The following is a 17,500-nucleotide window of genomic DNA, read 5'->3' on the forward strand; positions in this document are numbered from 1 at the left end:
CCCCAAAAACCCAAAACAAACAAACCCAGCGTACAAGCGATGGAGACTGGCTGACGCTGCATTCAGACACGCTGGTCAGACAGCAGCGATGGACAGACAGATGAGTGACATAGCTCCACTCTGCGACTCCCAGCCCTCCACTTACCACCCCATCCCAAACTTTCTTAACAGTGGAAGTGGGCGTAGGGGGACGGAGGGGGGGTGGGGGTTAGAAAAAACGGTACGGACCGAAACGAAACAAATTTTAAGAGGGTTCTAGTACAAGCACATTTATAAGCTTTTGAACAAAATTTCTTTCTTTATTTTATGCAATAGACTTGTATGGGGAATGAAAGTAAAAACAAAACAAAACAAAAAAAATAGAAGAAAGATGTCAGTTATATATATATATAAATGTGAATGCTTAAAATCAAGCAGATCATGCGACATTTTTATCAATATTCGTGCGCAAAAAGCTACAAGCAAAATTAAGACAGACAGACAGAGAGAGAAAGAGAGAGAAAGAGAGAGACAGCTACAGAGGAGGGAGAGAGCAAAATCGAAACTTTTTTTTAATTGAGTAAAAAAAAATACGCGGTGAATGCCCCCAACCCCCTTTTTTCTTTCTTTCTTTCATGCCCTCACAAAAAGGAGAAAAATGAAAGAAGTCAAAGTAAATAGATACAGAAATGGGAAAAAACAATAACAAAAAGTGACAAAAAACCCCCAACATTCACACAGCTATAGGCCAATGGTAAAAAAAAAATTAACAAAAAAATATATATGTCCAAAACACATGGCCTTTTTTTTCAAGGGAAAAAAGTATCAATAAATCAGAGAAGACAGAGAGAGAGAGAGGGTGACGGGGGGCGGGGGAGAGGGGGAGAAAGAGAGAGAGAGGGGGGGTGGGGGGGGGGGGGGGAGATAGAGATACGGGGAGAGCACCACAAAGCGCGAGTTCATTGTCTAGACATGTGTTTTTGATGTGACGACTGCCGACCGGAAAAGAAAGGAATGTTGGGCTGTGTTCACATAACTCCGTTTTCACACACACACACACACACACACACACACACACATATATATATATATATATATATATATACACACACACACACACACACACACACACATATATATATATATATATATATATATATATTCACCATATGAGCGCCGCGCGCTCGCAGGCACACGCACACACACACACTGACACACACACATGCGCGGGCGCGCGCGCACAGTCATAGCATCGTCCAGACACGCGCACCATTCACACGTTTTACTGCCGGCTGACCATTCAGACCTGGCCAGACGGGCAGGTGAAAGCTATCTGAAACCCGCGGGTTTTTCACATCTTCAGCCCAAATGCCCGGGCATACTGTCACACCAACGGATTCATTCTATACAGGTTTCCTCTGTCTCTGTCTGCGTGTCTGTATGTCTGCCTCAGTCTCTCTCTCTCTCCACCCCACCCCACCCCACCCTCCCTCTCCGTCTCTCTCCCTTCACAGACCGCTCTCTCTTTCTACATTCTGCTCCATCTTCTGTCGTGAATTCCCAACCGCCCTTTGCTATTCTGTCTGTCTGTCTGTCTGTCTCACCGCCCCCCCACACCCACCCCCTACCCCCGCCACTCCTCTGTCTCTGCGTGTCTGTATGTCTGTCTCAGTCTCTCTCTCTCCCACCCCACCCCACCCTCCCTCTCCGTCTCTCTCCCTTCATAGACCGCTCTCTCTTTCTATATTCTGCTCCATCTCAGTTCTGTGAATCCCCAACCGCCCTTTGCTATTCTGTTTGTCTCCGGCCCCCACTCCACTCCCCCTCCTCTCTCTCTCTCTGTAAAATATAATTTTCGAGTTTGTGCGCTTAAAAGCAACAAAAACATGTTCAAACCCGACGGATAAATTTCTTCATGCCTACCAAGAGGGACTGGAATGAAGATGAAATTCGTTTTCTTTTCGAATTTCACATTTACACAAATCACTGGTCTGTTTTTGTTTTCATATTTTGATTTAGAAAAAATTAAGGATTAGATAAATTCAACATTAAACAAACTTAAAAAAGAGCAACAACAACAACAAAAACTCCATTGTATTAGCAAGTTCGGTGTGTGTGTGTGTGTGTGTGTGTGTGTGTGTGTGTGTAAAAACGGAGTTATGTGAACACAGCCCAACATTCCTTTCTTTTCCGGTCGGCAGTCGTCACATCAAAAACTTGCCGAGTCTTGTGAGTTTTATTCATCGTTACGTCAGGGACGGATGAGACGGAGACTGTTCAGTCTGAAATCGCAGCATCACACCCGCTGTTACGAATAACACTTTAACATGTGCCACTTTTACAAACCTTTCCTTGGTCTGATTCAGACTGTTCAGTCTGAAATCGCAGCATCACACCCGCTGTTACGAATAACACTTTAACATGTGCCACTTTTACAAACCTTTCCTTGGTCTGATTCAGACTGTTCAGTCTGAAATCGCAGCATCACACCCGCTGTTACGAATAACACTTTAACATGTGCCACTTTTACAAACCTTTCCTTGGTCTGATTCAGACTATACAGTCTGAAGAATCTAACGCCTGTATCAGAGTATGTTATTCATCTTAGAAGCCTTTTTCAAAATCTTTACTCAGTCTGATTTCAGACTATTGTCTGAAGAATCTAACGCCTGAATGTTACTGATGTAACCTATGCCTGTATGTTATTGATTTAACCTCGAGTCCATTGTCAAAAAGGCGGTTTAGTCACTGACAATAAAAATGTCCGCAGTGTCTGTCTCTCGCCCTGTCTGTCTCCCCGAACAGCCCCACTCTTTCCGCGGACCACTTTGGACAGCGGCATCTCTTGGCGTTTCTGTCTCGGTCCGGCAGACGAACGAGACGCGATAAACAGATTTGCCGTGTTTGTGGACAAACAGATAGAGGCAGGTGAAACACTGGAAGTGTGTACACACACACACACACACACACACACACCATAGACACTTTGCACACACACACACACACACACACACACACACACACACACTCATCTCTCTCTCTATCTTTGTCTCAGTGGAAGTGCCGACACACAAGAGGCCAGACTCCACAGTTGGCCGTCGTGGGATTAATACAGACTTTGAACGATGCCGACAGTTGCTTTCAACACCATTGTGTGAGCCATCTTTGGACTGTTTGCCACAGCTTAGAACAGCGATACTATGTATGTGCTGTTACTGAACCGCAAGCCCGTAGATTTTCAAACAATGGAGTGACTGATGAACGCGGCTCATCCGATTTTCAAACCGAGAGAGTCACCGAGTGATGATGTATTGACTTAATCCTCTCCACTCCATGTGGCACACATAGCCACCACCAGAATATCTCCACTGCAGCCTGTCTTCTGATATCTTAGCCAGCTCACCCCCTCCCTCCCCCCAAGGTATAGCTGTTCTTTTTCAGCCTCTGCTCCAGAAGATTTTTAAAACAATGAAGCGATGAATGATTAACTGAATCCACCCGATTTTAGTTCAAACAGTACATTCAGAGTGACTGATGAACAGCGAAAAATGACTGGTAATCAACCGATCTGATTATCAAATAGTACAGAGTGATCGATGGAACTAACCCATTTGATTTTTTCCCCCTAAACAATAAAGAGTGTTGATATGAATAAACCAATTTGATCATCTTTTTTTCGAACGGAGATGTGTTCAGTTCAGTTTCTCAAGGAGGCGTCACTGCACTCGTACAAATCCATATACGCTACACCACATCTGCTAAGCAGATGCTTGACCAGCAGCGTAACCCAACGCGCTTAGTAAGGCCTTGAAGGAAAATAAATAAATAAACAAACAAATAAATAAATAAATGAGGACAAAGAGACGTGGACGAGAACTATCTATCACTTTGTCCGGAAGTGCCGACGCACAAGAAGCCAGACTCAACAGTTGGCCGTCGAGGGATAAATACAGATTAATCAGCACGTGCTCAAAAAGATTGAATGATGATGAACTTGCGTTATCACTCACCAGTCTGGTGCCTGTTAATTAAACAATAATCTGAGTACATTGTCAATTTTTTTTCTTAATAAGTGTATGGAATAAACAGGTCAATGAATGAGGGTGGAGTTTAACTACCTATTGACTGGTGCCCTAGGTTAAACTCAAGTTGAAATTCACAAACAATGAGGCCAGGAGATGAAATGATTAACAAAATAGTAAAGAGTGGTAACTCTCTCCATTCACAAGGTACACAACTTCAAGTCAGTGCTGCTTACGCTACCGATTCAGCTAGCACACAGGTAAATAAAAGGTACATTGGAACAAACCCAGACACTTCCTCAAAAAAGGAAGTGCCGGGCCTACCTTTATTAAACCCATCATCTGACATGTGCACACAGCAGCAAAGACAGAAGAAATGTGCAAACCCGTGTGCCAGCTGAATCGGTAGCGTAAGCAGCACTGACTTGAATGGAATGGAGAGAGTTACCACTCTTTACTGTTAAACTCAAGTTGTTCAGGGCTATGGTCTTGGTTCTAAAAAGGTACCACGAGCGTGAATCCTGACAGGTCAGTGAATTATCCCTTTTTATTTATTTGGACTTAAAACTGAGCTCTAAACTCTACTACGAAGAAGCAGACCTTAGGAGGTGAAGCAGGGCGGACTGAAGGAGAGCGGAGAGAAAAAGAGAGGTTGGGAGGAAGGAAAATTGACTCTGTGACAGAAAAGGCGGACACAGCCACTCACCCCTCCAACCATGGGCCTCGTAAAAATAAATAAATGAATGAAGAAATGAATAGATAAATGAATGAATGAATGAATAATTAAATTAAAAAAATAAATATATAATCTAAGCCCGTGCTCCAACTTTCCAAGCTTCCCTCTCACAACATTTGATGTTGATGCACAAAATCATCCCTCACACACTCACCCCCGCACACCTCTTAGCCACCACCTCTCCTCCTCCTCCACCACCACCACAACTACCCCTTTCGGAAACTCCCCACCTTCCCTGCCACCAAACTCACCTGTAGATAATAATAATAATAATAATAAGAAATAATAATAATAATAACAAAAACAATAAGAAGAAGGAGAAGAAATAATAATAATAATAATAATAATAATAATAACAATAATGGGAATAATAATGACAATAACAAAAAGAAGAAGAAGAAATAATGATAATAATAAAAAGAAGAAAGAAGAAGAAGAAATAATAATAATAACAATAATGATAACAACAACAACAATATGGGAATAATAATAACAATAACAACAAGAAGAAGAAAACAAAGAAATAATAATAATGATGATAACAACAACAACAACAATAATAATAATAATAATAATATAATGATGATGATGATGATGATAAGAAATAATAATAATAATAATATTTAAAAAATAACAACAACAATAATTGCAATAATAATAATATAATAATAATAACCATCAACATCACAACAACAACAACAGCATAAACAACAACAAACAACAACAACAACAACAACAACAGCATAAACAACAACAACAACAGCATAAACAACAACAACAAACTAAACCCACTTGAAAAAATCCAGGCGACAGAAGACCTGCGTGCCGTGAACGAAGCACCAGCGAACCAGGGCCTCGTGACAGACCGTGCAGCGCAGGCACTGCGCGTGCCACATCAGACCCTTCACGCGCATGATGAACTGGTCCAGGATGGGCTGGCCACACCCCGTGCACGGTGGCGGGCCTGGAAGGAAAAAAAATAAAATAAAATGAAATGAAATGAAACAAGAGAGGCAAGGCCTTCAAGACTCATTTGTGATACACTTTTAAAAAAAAAAAATCCAAGCTTTTTATGTATTGAGTATAATTTCAAAATGTAATGTTTAAGATGAGAAAGATCAGTTTAAAGTAAATTAAGTCCCCTAGCATTAATTACAGAGTAATTTCCCTTTTTTACTATCTGCACCAAAAACGTTTGCAAAATAAATAAAACTTCCATGCTGAGCAAAAGAAGTTCCTGTTTGAACAGAAAATGATAATAATGACTGCTCTTGATGTTGAATCAGAATATCAGATCAGTAAATGCAGTTTGCATATAATTAGGCTTCATTCCTTGTGTTTTTTGTGCCCATCCCAGAGGTGCAATATTGTTTTAAACAAGATGACTGGAAAGAACTGAATTTTTCCTATTTTTATGCCAAATTTGGTGTCAACTGACAAAGTATTTGCAGAGAAAATGTCAAAGTTTACCACGGACACACACACACACACACACACACACACAACCGAACAACGGGTTAAAACATAGACTCACTTTGTTTACACAAGTGAGTCAACAAAATGAAATGGAATAAAATAAAATAAAAACAAAATGGTTCACGGTGGCGGACCTCTGGAAGGATTCTCATTCATTCTTGTTGCTTATAGTCCAGCCGACCGCACAGGGGCCATATCAGGGCTGTCAAACCATACAAATTCTCGACCGCGTCAACACAAAACTGTCGCATCTAGTACAAAAAAACACTAAGACAAACCCACAAAACACAGTTCATGACACAGTATCCCAACCATTTAACTCCTGATGGCAAATAAGACTAGGCCATGCTGAGGACGCCAGCCATTCCACTTAATCCATCATCCCCAGATTAAAAAAATCGTAAAAAAAAAGGAAAAAAAAACAACAACAATACTTCAAAGCCAAACAAATAATACATTTAAAAAAAGTCTATATTTAGGCAAATACCACTGCAGAATGGGCAGCTTCTACCCATCCCAGAGTTTACACCTTACTACCTAATCACCTGAGAGCAAAACAGCACAGACAGTACATCATGAGACTGCGGAAAAGAGAAAAAAAGTGTAAAGGCTTGCTTTGAAAAAGAAAAGGGGAATGGACTGAGAAGGCAGAAAAAGGATACAACAGTGAAGAAAGAAAAAAGGTAGAAACAAAGAGAGAAGATAAAGATAGAAAAGAGAACATTTCTAACACAGAATTTCCCGGAAGGCGGGGATGCTATTTATACTGAAAGATCCCCGGCCATCCCTACGGGGGGATATGGAAGAAAAAATAGAATAAAATAAAATGAAACAGAACAAAATAAAAAATGAAATAAGATTACGCTGGCGGACATGGAAGGGGAAAAAAAAAGCAAAATAAAATAAAGCGAAATTGGCAAATAAACTAATCTCAGTGAAAACAAAATAAGATAACGTAGAAAAATATATATAAAAAAGAAGAAGAATAGAATAATAATAATAATAATAATAATAATAAAAAGAATTAATGTACGAACGAATGGAGGAGCGATGACATGTCACGATTTTTTTCAGTAATGTAACAAAACAAAACAATAGAATACGCAAAGTCATAAAATAAAATGAATAAATAGATATAAATAAACCGACGAATAAATTTTGACGTGACATGATTTTTAAAAATTTTATTATTACTGAAACAAAACTAGGCTATATGAAATATCACACACAAAAATCACAGAATAAGATGAAAAACGAATGAGTGAAATGATAAATGAACGGACGAATGACAGACTGATGAAACCAAACTGAATGAAATAAAAGTAAATGCAATAAAATCATGAAATAAATTAAAATGAATGAAGGATGGATGGATGCAAGATGATAACACGACGTTGACTTTTTGTTTATTTTATTTTTTTATAATGAAACATAAATAAACGAAAAAAAAGAAAACACACTAAAATCATAAACGTAAAATAAAACAAAATAAACCGATGAATGGGCGGGCAAATAAATGAAAACGACGTCAAATACATTTTTGAAACAATGGCATAAAATTGAAATAAATGAAGCTAAACGAAACAAAGAAAACATAATAAAATCACAAATCTGAAATTAATAAACGTAAATGAATGAATAATAAAATGTTGTGAAATAAACCATAAAAATAACGACAAAAAAATACTACAAAAAAGAGTTTTAAAAAACAACAACAAAAAACCCAACCCTAAACGAAAAAACAACACACACAACTAAAAACAAAAACAAACAAACAAAAACAAACAAACAAAAACAAAAACACACACACACAAAAAAAAACCCCGACACAACAAATCAGTAAGTAAAATGAAAGAAAAACAGAAAGTATGTGACTGATTGACTGACTGACTGACTGAATGAAAGAATGAATGAATGAAATGATAAAACCAAATGAAACGAAGCTAAACACTGCTAAAACTAAAGAAAAATAAAACAAAATGTACCAAAACGCAATAGAATTAAAAGTAATGTAAAATAAAAACATAAAGATAACGAATAAAGGAATAAATGACGACATGACATGAGATTAAAAACAACAACACAAAAACAAAAAATAAACCGGAACGAAACAAAAATAAACGAACGATTAAAATTAGCAAAATAACAACCAAACAGACGCACAGTTTAAAAAAAAAAAAGTAGTAAAAGTAAAACAAAATGTAAAATAAGGCAAAAATGAATCGAGGCAATGCCTTGTAAGTTCCCTCGGTTTCAAAATAAACATCGTTTGTTTGTTTTGTGTCCTGGATTCGTTTATTTATACATTTATTTATTACAAAATGTAAAATAAAACAAAAATCAATAGAGAGAACGCATTGTAAATTTCCTCGGTTTCGAAATAAACATCTTTTGTTTGTTCCGTGTCCTTGATTTACTAATCTATTCATTCATTCCTTTATCTGTTTATTGTCATTTTGCTTCAATTTTCTAATTAAAAAAAGTACTCAATATCTCTTGCTTTCATTTTCTTCTTCTTTTTCTGTCGATGAACATTTATTAAAGTTATTCTTTGGGTGACAATTTCTCTCATAGTGTCACAAACAATCATTGTCAGTTCTATACAACACTATCAAACATTCTCTCTGAAATGATGTACAAACACATTTTTCATTGAATATTGGACGTGTACGTAAAATATCAAAACCAAAACAAACGTAATATCCAGACATCATTTTATCTCTCTCTCTCTCTCTCTCTCTCTCTCTCACGACCACCCACACCAACACAAGTCGTTGTTTATTTATTCATTGTTCATAAGACGATGCTATTAGACTGAAAATAAATCATATTATCAATAATATTATTATTACCAAGAAATCATCATTACTGAAAATTAATGGCATGGGAAGAATTATTCAACTGAAAAGGGGGCGGTAGAGAGAGAGAGAGAGAGAGAGAGAGAGAGAGAGAGAGAGAGAGAGAGAGAGAACAGAATGTGGAAAAGATGAGTACAAATTGTAAAATGGAGAGGGACAGTGTCAGTGATTGGAGAAACAAAAAAATAATACTGGATGAGTGTATGAGAAAAACAATTATCAAAAGAGTAATGTTAATGTTTTACAGTTCAAGATCAATTTTTTCTTGAAAAAAGAAAATGATGTGCCTGTTTTACAATTAAAACCCCATTTTTTCTTGAAGAAAAAAACACACCACAGAATGTTATTTATAGTGTTCTGTTGTATTCGTAATCATTAAAGATTTAATTCAATTATTTATTTATTTATTCATTTATTTATTTTGCATATTATCATTTGTCTCATTTCCTGCTTTACCAGACAATATGCCAGTATCCCCCTTTTTACCAAAAAATGTTTTGTTTTTCTGCACTTTTTTTGTTCACCCTTCAAGAGAAATTTCTTTTCTTTGTAATGTACCACACATTGCCAGTCAAGACTATATAACTTGATGATAATCAAATGTCATGATTTGTGTTCTTCTTTCTATTGAGGCACCGAAACAGTACATATATGCAAAATTTTACACATACACACACGTGTACACACACCATACCAAAAAGAAAAAAAAATTGTTAAAAACTAAAACAATTTCCAATAGCCCAATCGATCACACAACCATAAACCAGTTACCCCCTCCCTCCCCATCCACACGCCCCCAACCATCAACATACAATCTGAAAACAGCAAGTGACACTGAACGGAAATTCGACGGGTTCTCTATATAGGACAAACAATTTTTTTTTTTTTTTTTTTTTTTTTTTTTTTTGTCTGAGGCTGTCAAACACGAACAAATAGCTATCTTACTTGTGGAACATTCATCAAAAAATTCTTTCGTTTCTGGGTAATTGCCGACAAGCTGTTTTCTTAATAGCCACAGAACATTGTTGTGGTACTATTCACTGACTCAGTTACACAGTTATTTGGTAAACTTTATGCGTGAGTTGCTCCTCCTGTTTTCCACGTGATCGTAAATGACAACTGTTTGTTTGTTTTTATCTGTTTCTTTATGATTCGACTTTTCAACATTTTATGCATTCGATTTTGTTTTTTCCAGTCCTGATAAGCCCTGTGTGATCGGCTCTGCAATATAAGCTTATACCAAAAAGACCGACACATCTTTAATTTCATTTTTTGTGTACAATTATATATTATACTACACCCATATAAGGATAGAGAGAGACTGACATATGTACTTAGACAGACAGACAGATCACACAACCATCAAACAACACACTGAGATAGAGACAGGTAGTGATAGAGAGACAGGTAGGTAGGTGGCGAAATAGAATAATGAAATAAGCGAATAAAAGCACAACTACAGCAATCACTGGACAGATGAAAGAATGAAATGAATAAAATGAACATTATGTAAATGAAGTGTGTGTGTGTGTGTGTGTGTGTGTGTAGTGTGTGTGTGTTTAGATATCATTCAAAACGATTTAAAATCTTGAGTTGCTGTAATTATGGCTGATTGCCAGTGTATTGGATAATACAGAATGATGTTAAACATGTTATATGAACCAAAGTGAAAAAGGCCGCAGCACCATTATCATAAAAAAAAGCTTATGTGTTATTCATTAAAAAAAAACAAAAAACCCAAAAAACCCAGCAACAACAACAAAACTTCAGCATCTGCGCCACTTATAATTATCTACCATATAACTCATTCGGTAGAAGATTGTATTTTCAAAACGAATAGGTTATAAAAAAATAAATCAATACAAAAAAAAAGTTATATAAAGAATCCAGTCGGATTCGGTTTTGTTTCCTTGTTTGTTTTCGGTTTTTCTTTTTAATTCATTTCGTCATTCGGTTTATAAAAAAACAAACATTTTTTTTATACCAAATCTAACAATCTACTTGATTTGAATTCACTGATTACACATTCGCTTACCTCTTTATTACTAAACTATCGCCATTGCCGTCATTATTATTGCTTTTTATTGTTGTTGCTTTTGTTATTATTACTATCATCATCATCATTATCAAAATTACCACTTTCATAAATATCATAATCACACGCTTATTTATCGTTCTTGATTTCATTTGGCAATGAACAGATTTCTTTACTTTTGTCACCACTGCCCTTCTGTCATAACTGACATGCAAAGAATAGCGGATTTTTGTTGTTTTTGTTTTTGCTGCTGCTGCTGCTGCTGTTTATCATTTTCTGATGTAAACTCGTTTTCATCTTCAATTGTTCTGATTTTGCTCCTGCTGTCTTAGTTTTTGGTGGTGTTGGTGCTATTGTTTCAATATTTTCCGAACACAGATTTAGTATTTTTTGTAGTAATAATAGTAAATAATTATCTCAATAATAATAACATGATGATGATGATGGTCATGATGATGATGATGATGATGATATTGCTGTTGCTTTGCATTTGAACAATTCCTATAGTGATCTTTACTGTTGATGTCGCGTTGTCAGGCCATTATCATTCTTGGTAAATAACGGTTCAGAGAATGGAAGTAACTGCTTGCGCACTTGGCACTGCCAGTTGCGATCTTCAAAGACTCCCTAACCCTCTCATCCACCCCAGCACTGTTTTCAAATAACTTCCACTTAATGCCACCAAAACATTTTTGTGTCAAAAGTCAAAATCCTTTTTCGCTTTGCTTAATTTTGTTATCCTCATTTATAAATATGTTTTCTTTAAAAAGTACATAAGTAACAGACATTAGTACTGCAAAAAATGTTTAATACGAAGAGAGACATTTCTTTTCTTTTTATAAAACAGAACATTGTTGCTGGTGAAAAAATTGTGCTAATGTCTTTTTTTTTCTTTCTGTCTTGTCAATTTACTTCGTAAATTAAATTTTTTAATAACATAAGATGTTTTTTTCTAAATACTTAGCAAAAAGAACCGCAACTTTTCGTTTATCATCGTTTCAATTAAAACATCAAATTGCCTTTGATTTTCTCTTGAAACTGATATTTAGTTTCAGAAGGCCTTATTCTTTAATGGTAAAGGTGGAAATGATAGCAATGATTAAAAAACAAAACAAAACAAAAAAACCAAAAAACAGCAGCAACAACAATAATGACAATAACAATAACAACAACATAAATGATAAAAATAACAAGAATAATAATGATAATAGTAGTAATGATGCTAGTATTATTATTAGTAGTAATAATGATAATAATAATTATCATCATCATAATAATAATAATAATAATAATGATGACGGTGATGGTGATGGTGATGATGGTGTCTTCAAGATGATTATAACGTTAAGATTTTTTTTTTTAATGTAAATGTTGTTGTTTCAAGGCCGACGTTTTAGATATCAATAATAATGATAATAACGACGATAATGGTGATTGTGATGGTGATGCTTATGGTTGTGTCTTCAAGATGATGATGACAATAACGTTAAGAATTTTTTGTAATGTAAATGTTGTTGTTTCAAGGCCGACATTTTAAATCTCAATAATAATGATAATAACGACGATGACGGTGATTGTGATGGTGATGCTTATGGTTGTGTCTTCAAGATGATAATGAAAATATCGTTAAGATTTTTTTTTTCTTTGCAATGTAAATGTTGTTGTTTGAAGGCCGACATTTTAAATCTCAGTAATAATAATAATAATAATAATGATGATGATTATGATTATGATGATGATGATAATAATAATTATTATTATCATTCTCATTGTTATCATTATAGAAGGAGGAGAAGGAGGGCAATAACGTTAAAAAAATTTCTGACGTATATGTTGTTGTTTCAAGACCGGCATTTTAATCTCAACAACAACAACAACAACAATAATAATAATAATGATAATAATAATAATAATGATAATGATGATAATGAGAATGAGAATGATAATAATAGGAGGGGGTAGGAGCAAGAGGAGAACAAGAACACGACGCTCAAGACAAAACAATGAGGCTGAGGGTGATGATGATGATGATGATGATGACAATCTAACATTATGAAGGATGACAGCAGCAGCAACAACGTCAGCAACTACAACAATAACTTTTATTTTCATAATTACCATTATTGTTGCTATTATCAGCATTACCATTCAGTGTTCTCTAAAAATCTTGAAAAAAAAATCTCGTTTTCACTAATTCGTTGAGCGATGTTTCGAGGGGTGACAATTTAACACACTTAAAAAATCAGACAGTAATCGATATGTATTACCGTGTGTGTGTGTGTGTGTGTGTGTGTGTGTGTGTGTGTGTGTGTGTGTGTGTGTGTGTGTGTGTGTTTTGTGTGGTGTGTGTGTGTGTGTTAGTGTGTGTGTGTGTTAGTGTGTGTGTGTGTGTGTGTGTGTGTGTGTGTGTGTGTGTGTGTGTGTGTGTGTGTGTGTGTGTGTGCGTGTGTGCATTTGTGTCTGCGTGTCAGTGTCTGTGTGTAAAGGAATGTGTGCACATGTGTGTGCAAGCTTGCAAGCGTGCATGCGAGAATGTATGCGCTCGTATGTGTACGTTATTAGTAAACATCGGAATATACAATAAAAAGGATCAATTACAACAATTCAGTTAACAAGTGTGTGTGTGTGTGTGTGTGTGTGTGTGTGTGTGTGTGTCCGTGCGTGCGTGCGTGCGTATGTCTGCATTTTAGAATACCACGACAAACTATTGTATTTATTTGCGTTATTTAACCAAGTGCGTGTCCGATCATAAGATTATGAATAAAAAAAACAACTTTTGTCTGTCCACTTTTCATGTAATGTATTGTTTTGCATTATTACTCTGTACATGACTGTGAGAAAATTCAAAAGAATTAATTTCATTTTTCATTTTTTCACTGACAGATAGTGCTGGTTATGAAAATATATTTCTGACAACATCAAGTTAGAAAAAAAGAAAAAGAAACAAATATATATACTATATTATACATAAATATATATATATATATATTATATTATATATATATATATATATATATATAAGCATATAAACATAAACACACACACACACACACACACACACACACACACACACACTGAAGTCTTATTATCAACTCATTTTCTTCGATGGTATTCAGAAGACATACAGGATGTTTATGTCTAGGCAGTTTTCTTCTCTCGCAAACATAAACAGCCGGAACACTAGCACGCGCGCGCACACACACACACACACACACACACACACACAGCCGGAGAGAGACACGTGTGTCCACTAAGATATGTATGTCTGTGGCGCTTGAAAAGCGACGAAAAAAGCGTGCATTCGCACATTTTCAAGCAGTTCGAGTTGGCTCACATCTCACCATGCCATAGCTCAGAGCGAGTTTCCCCATTAGACAAGTGTCACACAGACTGTAGTGGGTCGTGGCAACCTCTGGTGGGATTTGCGCGTGCCCTGACAGAATGCTGTCAATTCACCCACGGGATTTTGCGAGTACCCTGAAGAAATGTCTTATGATGGCTAAGCTGTCTAAGAACTCGTGGTCAATTTATGAGAAGCTGTCACAAACTGATAAAGTGTCGCCAGATTTTTGTGTTATCCGTGTATGTGTGTGTGTGTGTGTGTGTGTGTGTGTGTGTGTGTGTGTGAATACGTGGGGGATCGGGGGGTGGGGGTGGGGGTGGGGGGCGGAATTAAAATATAAAAAAAAGAGGAAAAAATACGTATGAAACAATCGTAGTTTTTTTGTTGTTAATAAATTAGCTGTAAACAAGATTTATGCATGAATATTTTTTTTCTTTTATTCAGAAGTATGAAATAATTGTGACTGAATATTTTTTATTGGGATGAGAGCAAAATATAGCCTACACAATTTTCTCACATTCCTGCATACATTTAGTGGAATGTTGACTTGTCTTATGTGGGAAATAAATGTACTTTGTAAAATATACTGTCAATCATTTAAACATACTAAACAAAAATATGTATGCATATATCATCTATCTATTATCTAACTATCCACAGAAATCTACCTATCTATCCACTCACCCATCAACCTATCTTTTTCTATGTTTACCTGCCTGCATAGTATGTCTTGACAGATCTATGTGAATGTTATAGTGGAGAATTATATATACACTATAGTGAGTATTTATCTTAATAATCATACATAATCATTGCAATGTAAGTTATACTGAATAACCGATAGAGACATTTGTTAGTAACTGTAATTTTTTGTAATCACATTTCTGTTTTGGTTGTATCAAATTTACTGTGCATAGAAATCATGCAAATTTAAATTGCGGTGTTTACTGGTCTCTATAATGAAAAACATGTATGTGTTAATTGTGTATATTGTGTACATTTTCTTATGTATTTTTTTTTTCTTTTTTTTCTTTTTACAAACTAATAAAATTAAGGCGTGTTTGTGAGTTTACTGGTTTGCTTATTTAAAACCATAAATCGTCATTCCGATTGTGATTTCCACTGCTTTGACTTTCATCCCTTTTAAAGTTATAGTAGGGTTGATTGTTAAAGAAATTCAACAGGAACACATCACAGTGCTTTTTTTTTTTTTTTTTTTTTTTTTGCCAATAAATATGTTGAAAACTGTGTATTATTTTCAAAAGCTATGTACAATAGTGGTGACTGTAGAAGTTGGTTCAAAGATAGTTCGAAAACGTCTACATATGTGCATGCAAATAACAATGACAATATTCATTTCTTAATTCAGAGACATTTTGACTGCTTTAATGGACACTGCAGTTATGCAAAACTGTTTTTACTCTGAATCCACAAGCAAACTGAAGAAAAAGAAAGAACAACAACAACTGCATTGGCAACAAAAATGCAGTCGTAACAATAATATCAAAAATAAAATAGTTTGTAGTAAACTACACTAACGACATCACACATCAAATTTTCAGTAGGAAACGGTTCCCACTGCGCTCACAGAAACAAGAACTCGAAGACTGATGAAACACAGATTGTCCGGTCCATCGTCGAACAGTTGTACAAGTTCTTCCAATGATGATAAAATATATACAATATTGTCCTGTAATTTTTTGGTTTTCATCGCGGCATGGCCCGAAATCAAATGGGCGACACTGAGATTAATGTGTGTCAAACTGAAGCTACTGGTGACATCGGTCAAACAACGCACACACAATACCTGAAAAGCAGTCCTGTGCCATGTATTCCACCGCCCAGTTCGTCATCACTGCCAGCAGGATGTCAGGTGAACGGGTGTGGGAAAGTCAAAGGGAAAAAAAAGCACGACGTTCACCACTAAACCCGTCACTTGGATGCACGCTCTCTTCTCCTCTGTCCCCCCTCGAGCAAGAAGAACATACCTGTGACCGTGACATTGGGGGGGACAGCGACGCCATGTGAGAACTGTCCACATTCCTCCCGGTCACGTGGTTTTCACACCTCCCTTTTACCTACATTTTCACGTGAATTATTTTACCTGGTTAAGAAAAAACAGAAATTTAAACAGGTTTTCACGATAGGGAGCCTCTTTTCCGTTTTTATTTTTATTTCGTTTTTTTTTCGTGTGTGTGTTTTGTTTTTTTAATGCAAGACTTGGCTTAATAAAAGAAAAAAAGTTTTACTTGTCTCGGTCCCTCGAACACGTTTTTGTTCCAGTTGATCATGGTTTTCCCACCTCTTTTTGTTTTAATTAACGAATCATGAAACTGGTAGTGAGGTCAATACTCACCATTAGGAAACTGGGAAATGTCGAGGCTGTCTGACTCCGGGGGTAAAGCAGCACCAACAGGAAGACTTGGACTTGAACCTGGGACAGGCGAGTCCTCTTTCATCATAATCATAACGGCTTACTCCCCTCTCTCGTACTATGGCAACCTTTGACTCAAAACGGTCGGACTGGTTGTTCGTCGCTGCACGTCCAAAACTTTACAGTATCCCTGCTGCCTGTATCAGGACGCCACGTCGAACACCAATATTTTGAACTTCCCTCGATTATTGATCAACTCCGGCGAACGAACACACCTTCTACCGTACTTCGTTTTCTTTCACCTAAAATACCGTCTGCTTGTGGTCTGCCATGCCTTGTCCTGCGCGTCTCGTGTTTTCTGATTGGTGAGGGGGGCCAACCCGTCCAAATATTGTGGACCAATCAAATCGTCCAACAACACGAGACGGCTGTTGCATCACAGATATCGGGCAGCCAGACGACTTAATAACATCGCGGTGCACTTAGGAAGTCTGGTTACAGGGGAAAAGGTAAGCGGAGACAAAAGATGGCCTGCGGGAGGGAAGGAAGCTGTTGTCGTGAAGGGGAGAGAAAGGGACCGAGAAGTTTTAGCGGTCCGGTGATAATTAGGCTTGATTAGCTACCCGCTGGCTTTCTGGCGTTGAATGCTACTACTAGGCGAGGTTTGCAGGCCCCGA

At 36.6% G+C, this 17,500-nt stretch overlaps 1 protein-coding gene across 1 annotated transcript in view; it reads right to left on the minus strand.

Moving 5' to 3' along the window:
* Window positions 1–17,500, minus strand: part of LOC143275784 (LIM/homeobox protein Lhx3-like) — a 45,296-nt gene that overhangs the window by 27,637 nt on the left and 159 nt on the right. Inside the window, exons 2-3 of the mRNA XM_076580062.1 lie at window positions 16,806–16,883; window positions 5,530–5,701 (exon numbers count right to left, since the gene is read on the minus strand). Of these exons, the coding sequence (XP_076436177.1) occupies window positions 5,530–5,701; window positions 16,806–16,883 (250 nt within the window). The remainder of the gene's footprint in view (window positions 1–5,529; window positions 5,702–16,805; window positions 16,884–17,500) is intronic.

The sequence above is a fragment of the Babylonia areolata genome, chromosome 31 (genome assembly GCF_041734735.1).
Source record: "Babylonia areolata isolate BAREFJ2019XMU chromosome 31, ASM4173473v1, whole genome shotgun sequence".
NCBI classification, from domain to species: domain Eukaryota; kingdom Metazoa; phylum Mollusca; class Gastropoda; order Neogastropoda; family Buccinidae; genus Babylonia; species Babylonia areolata.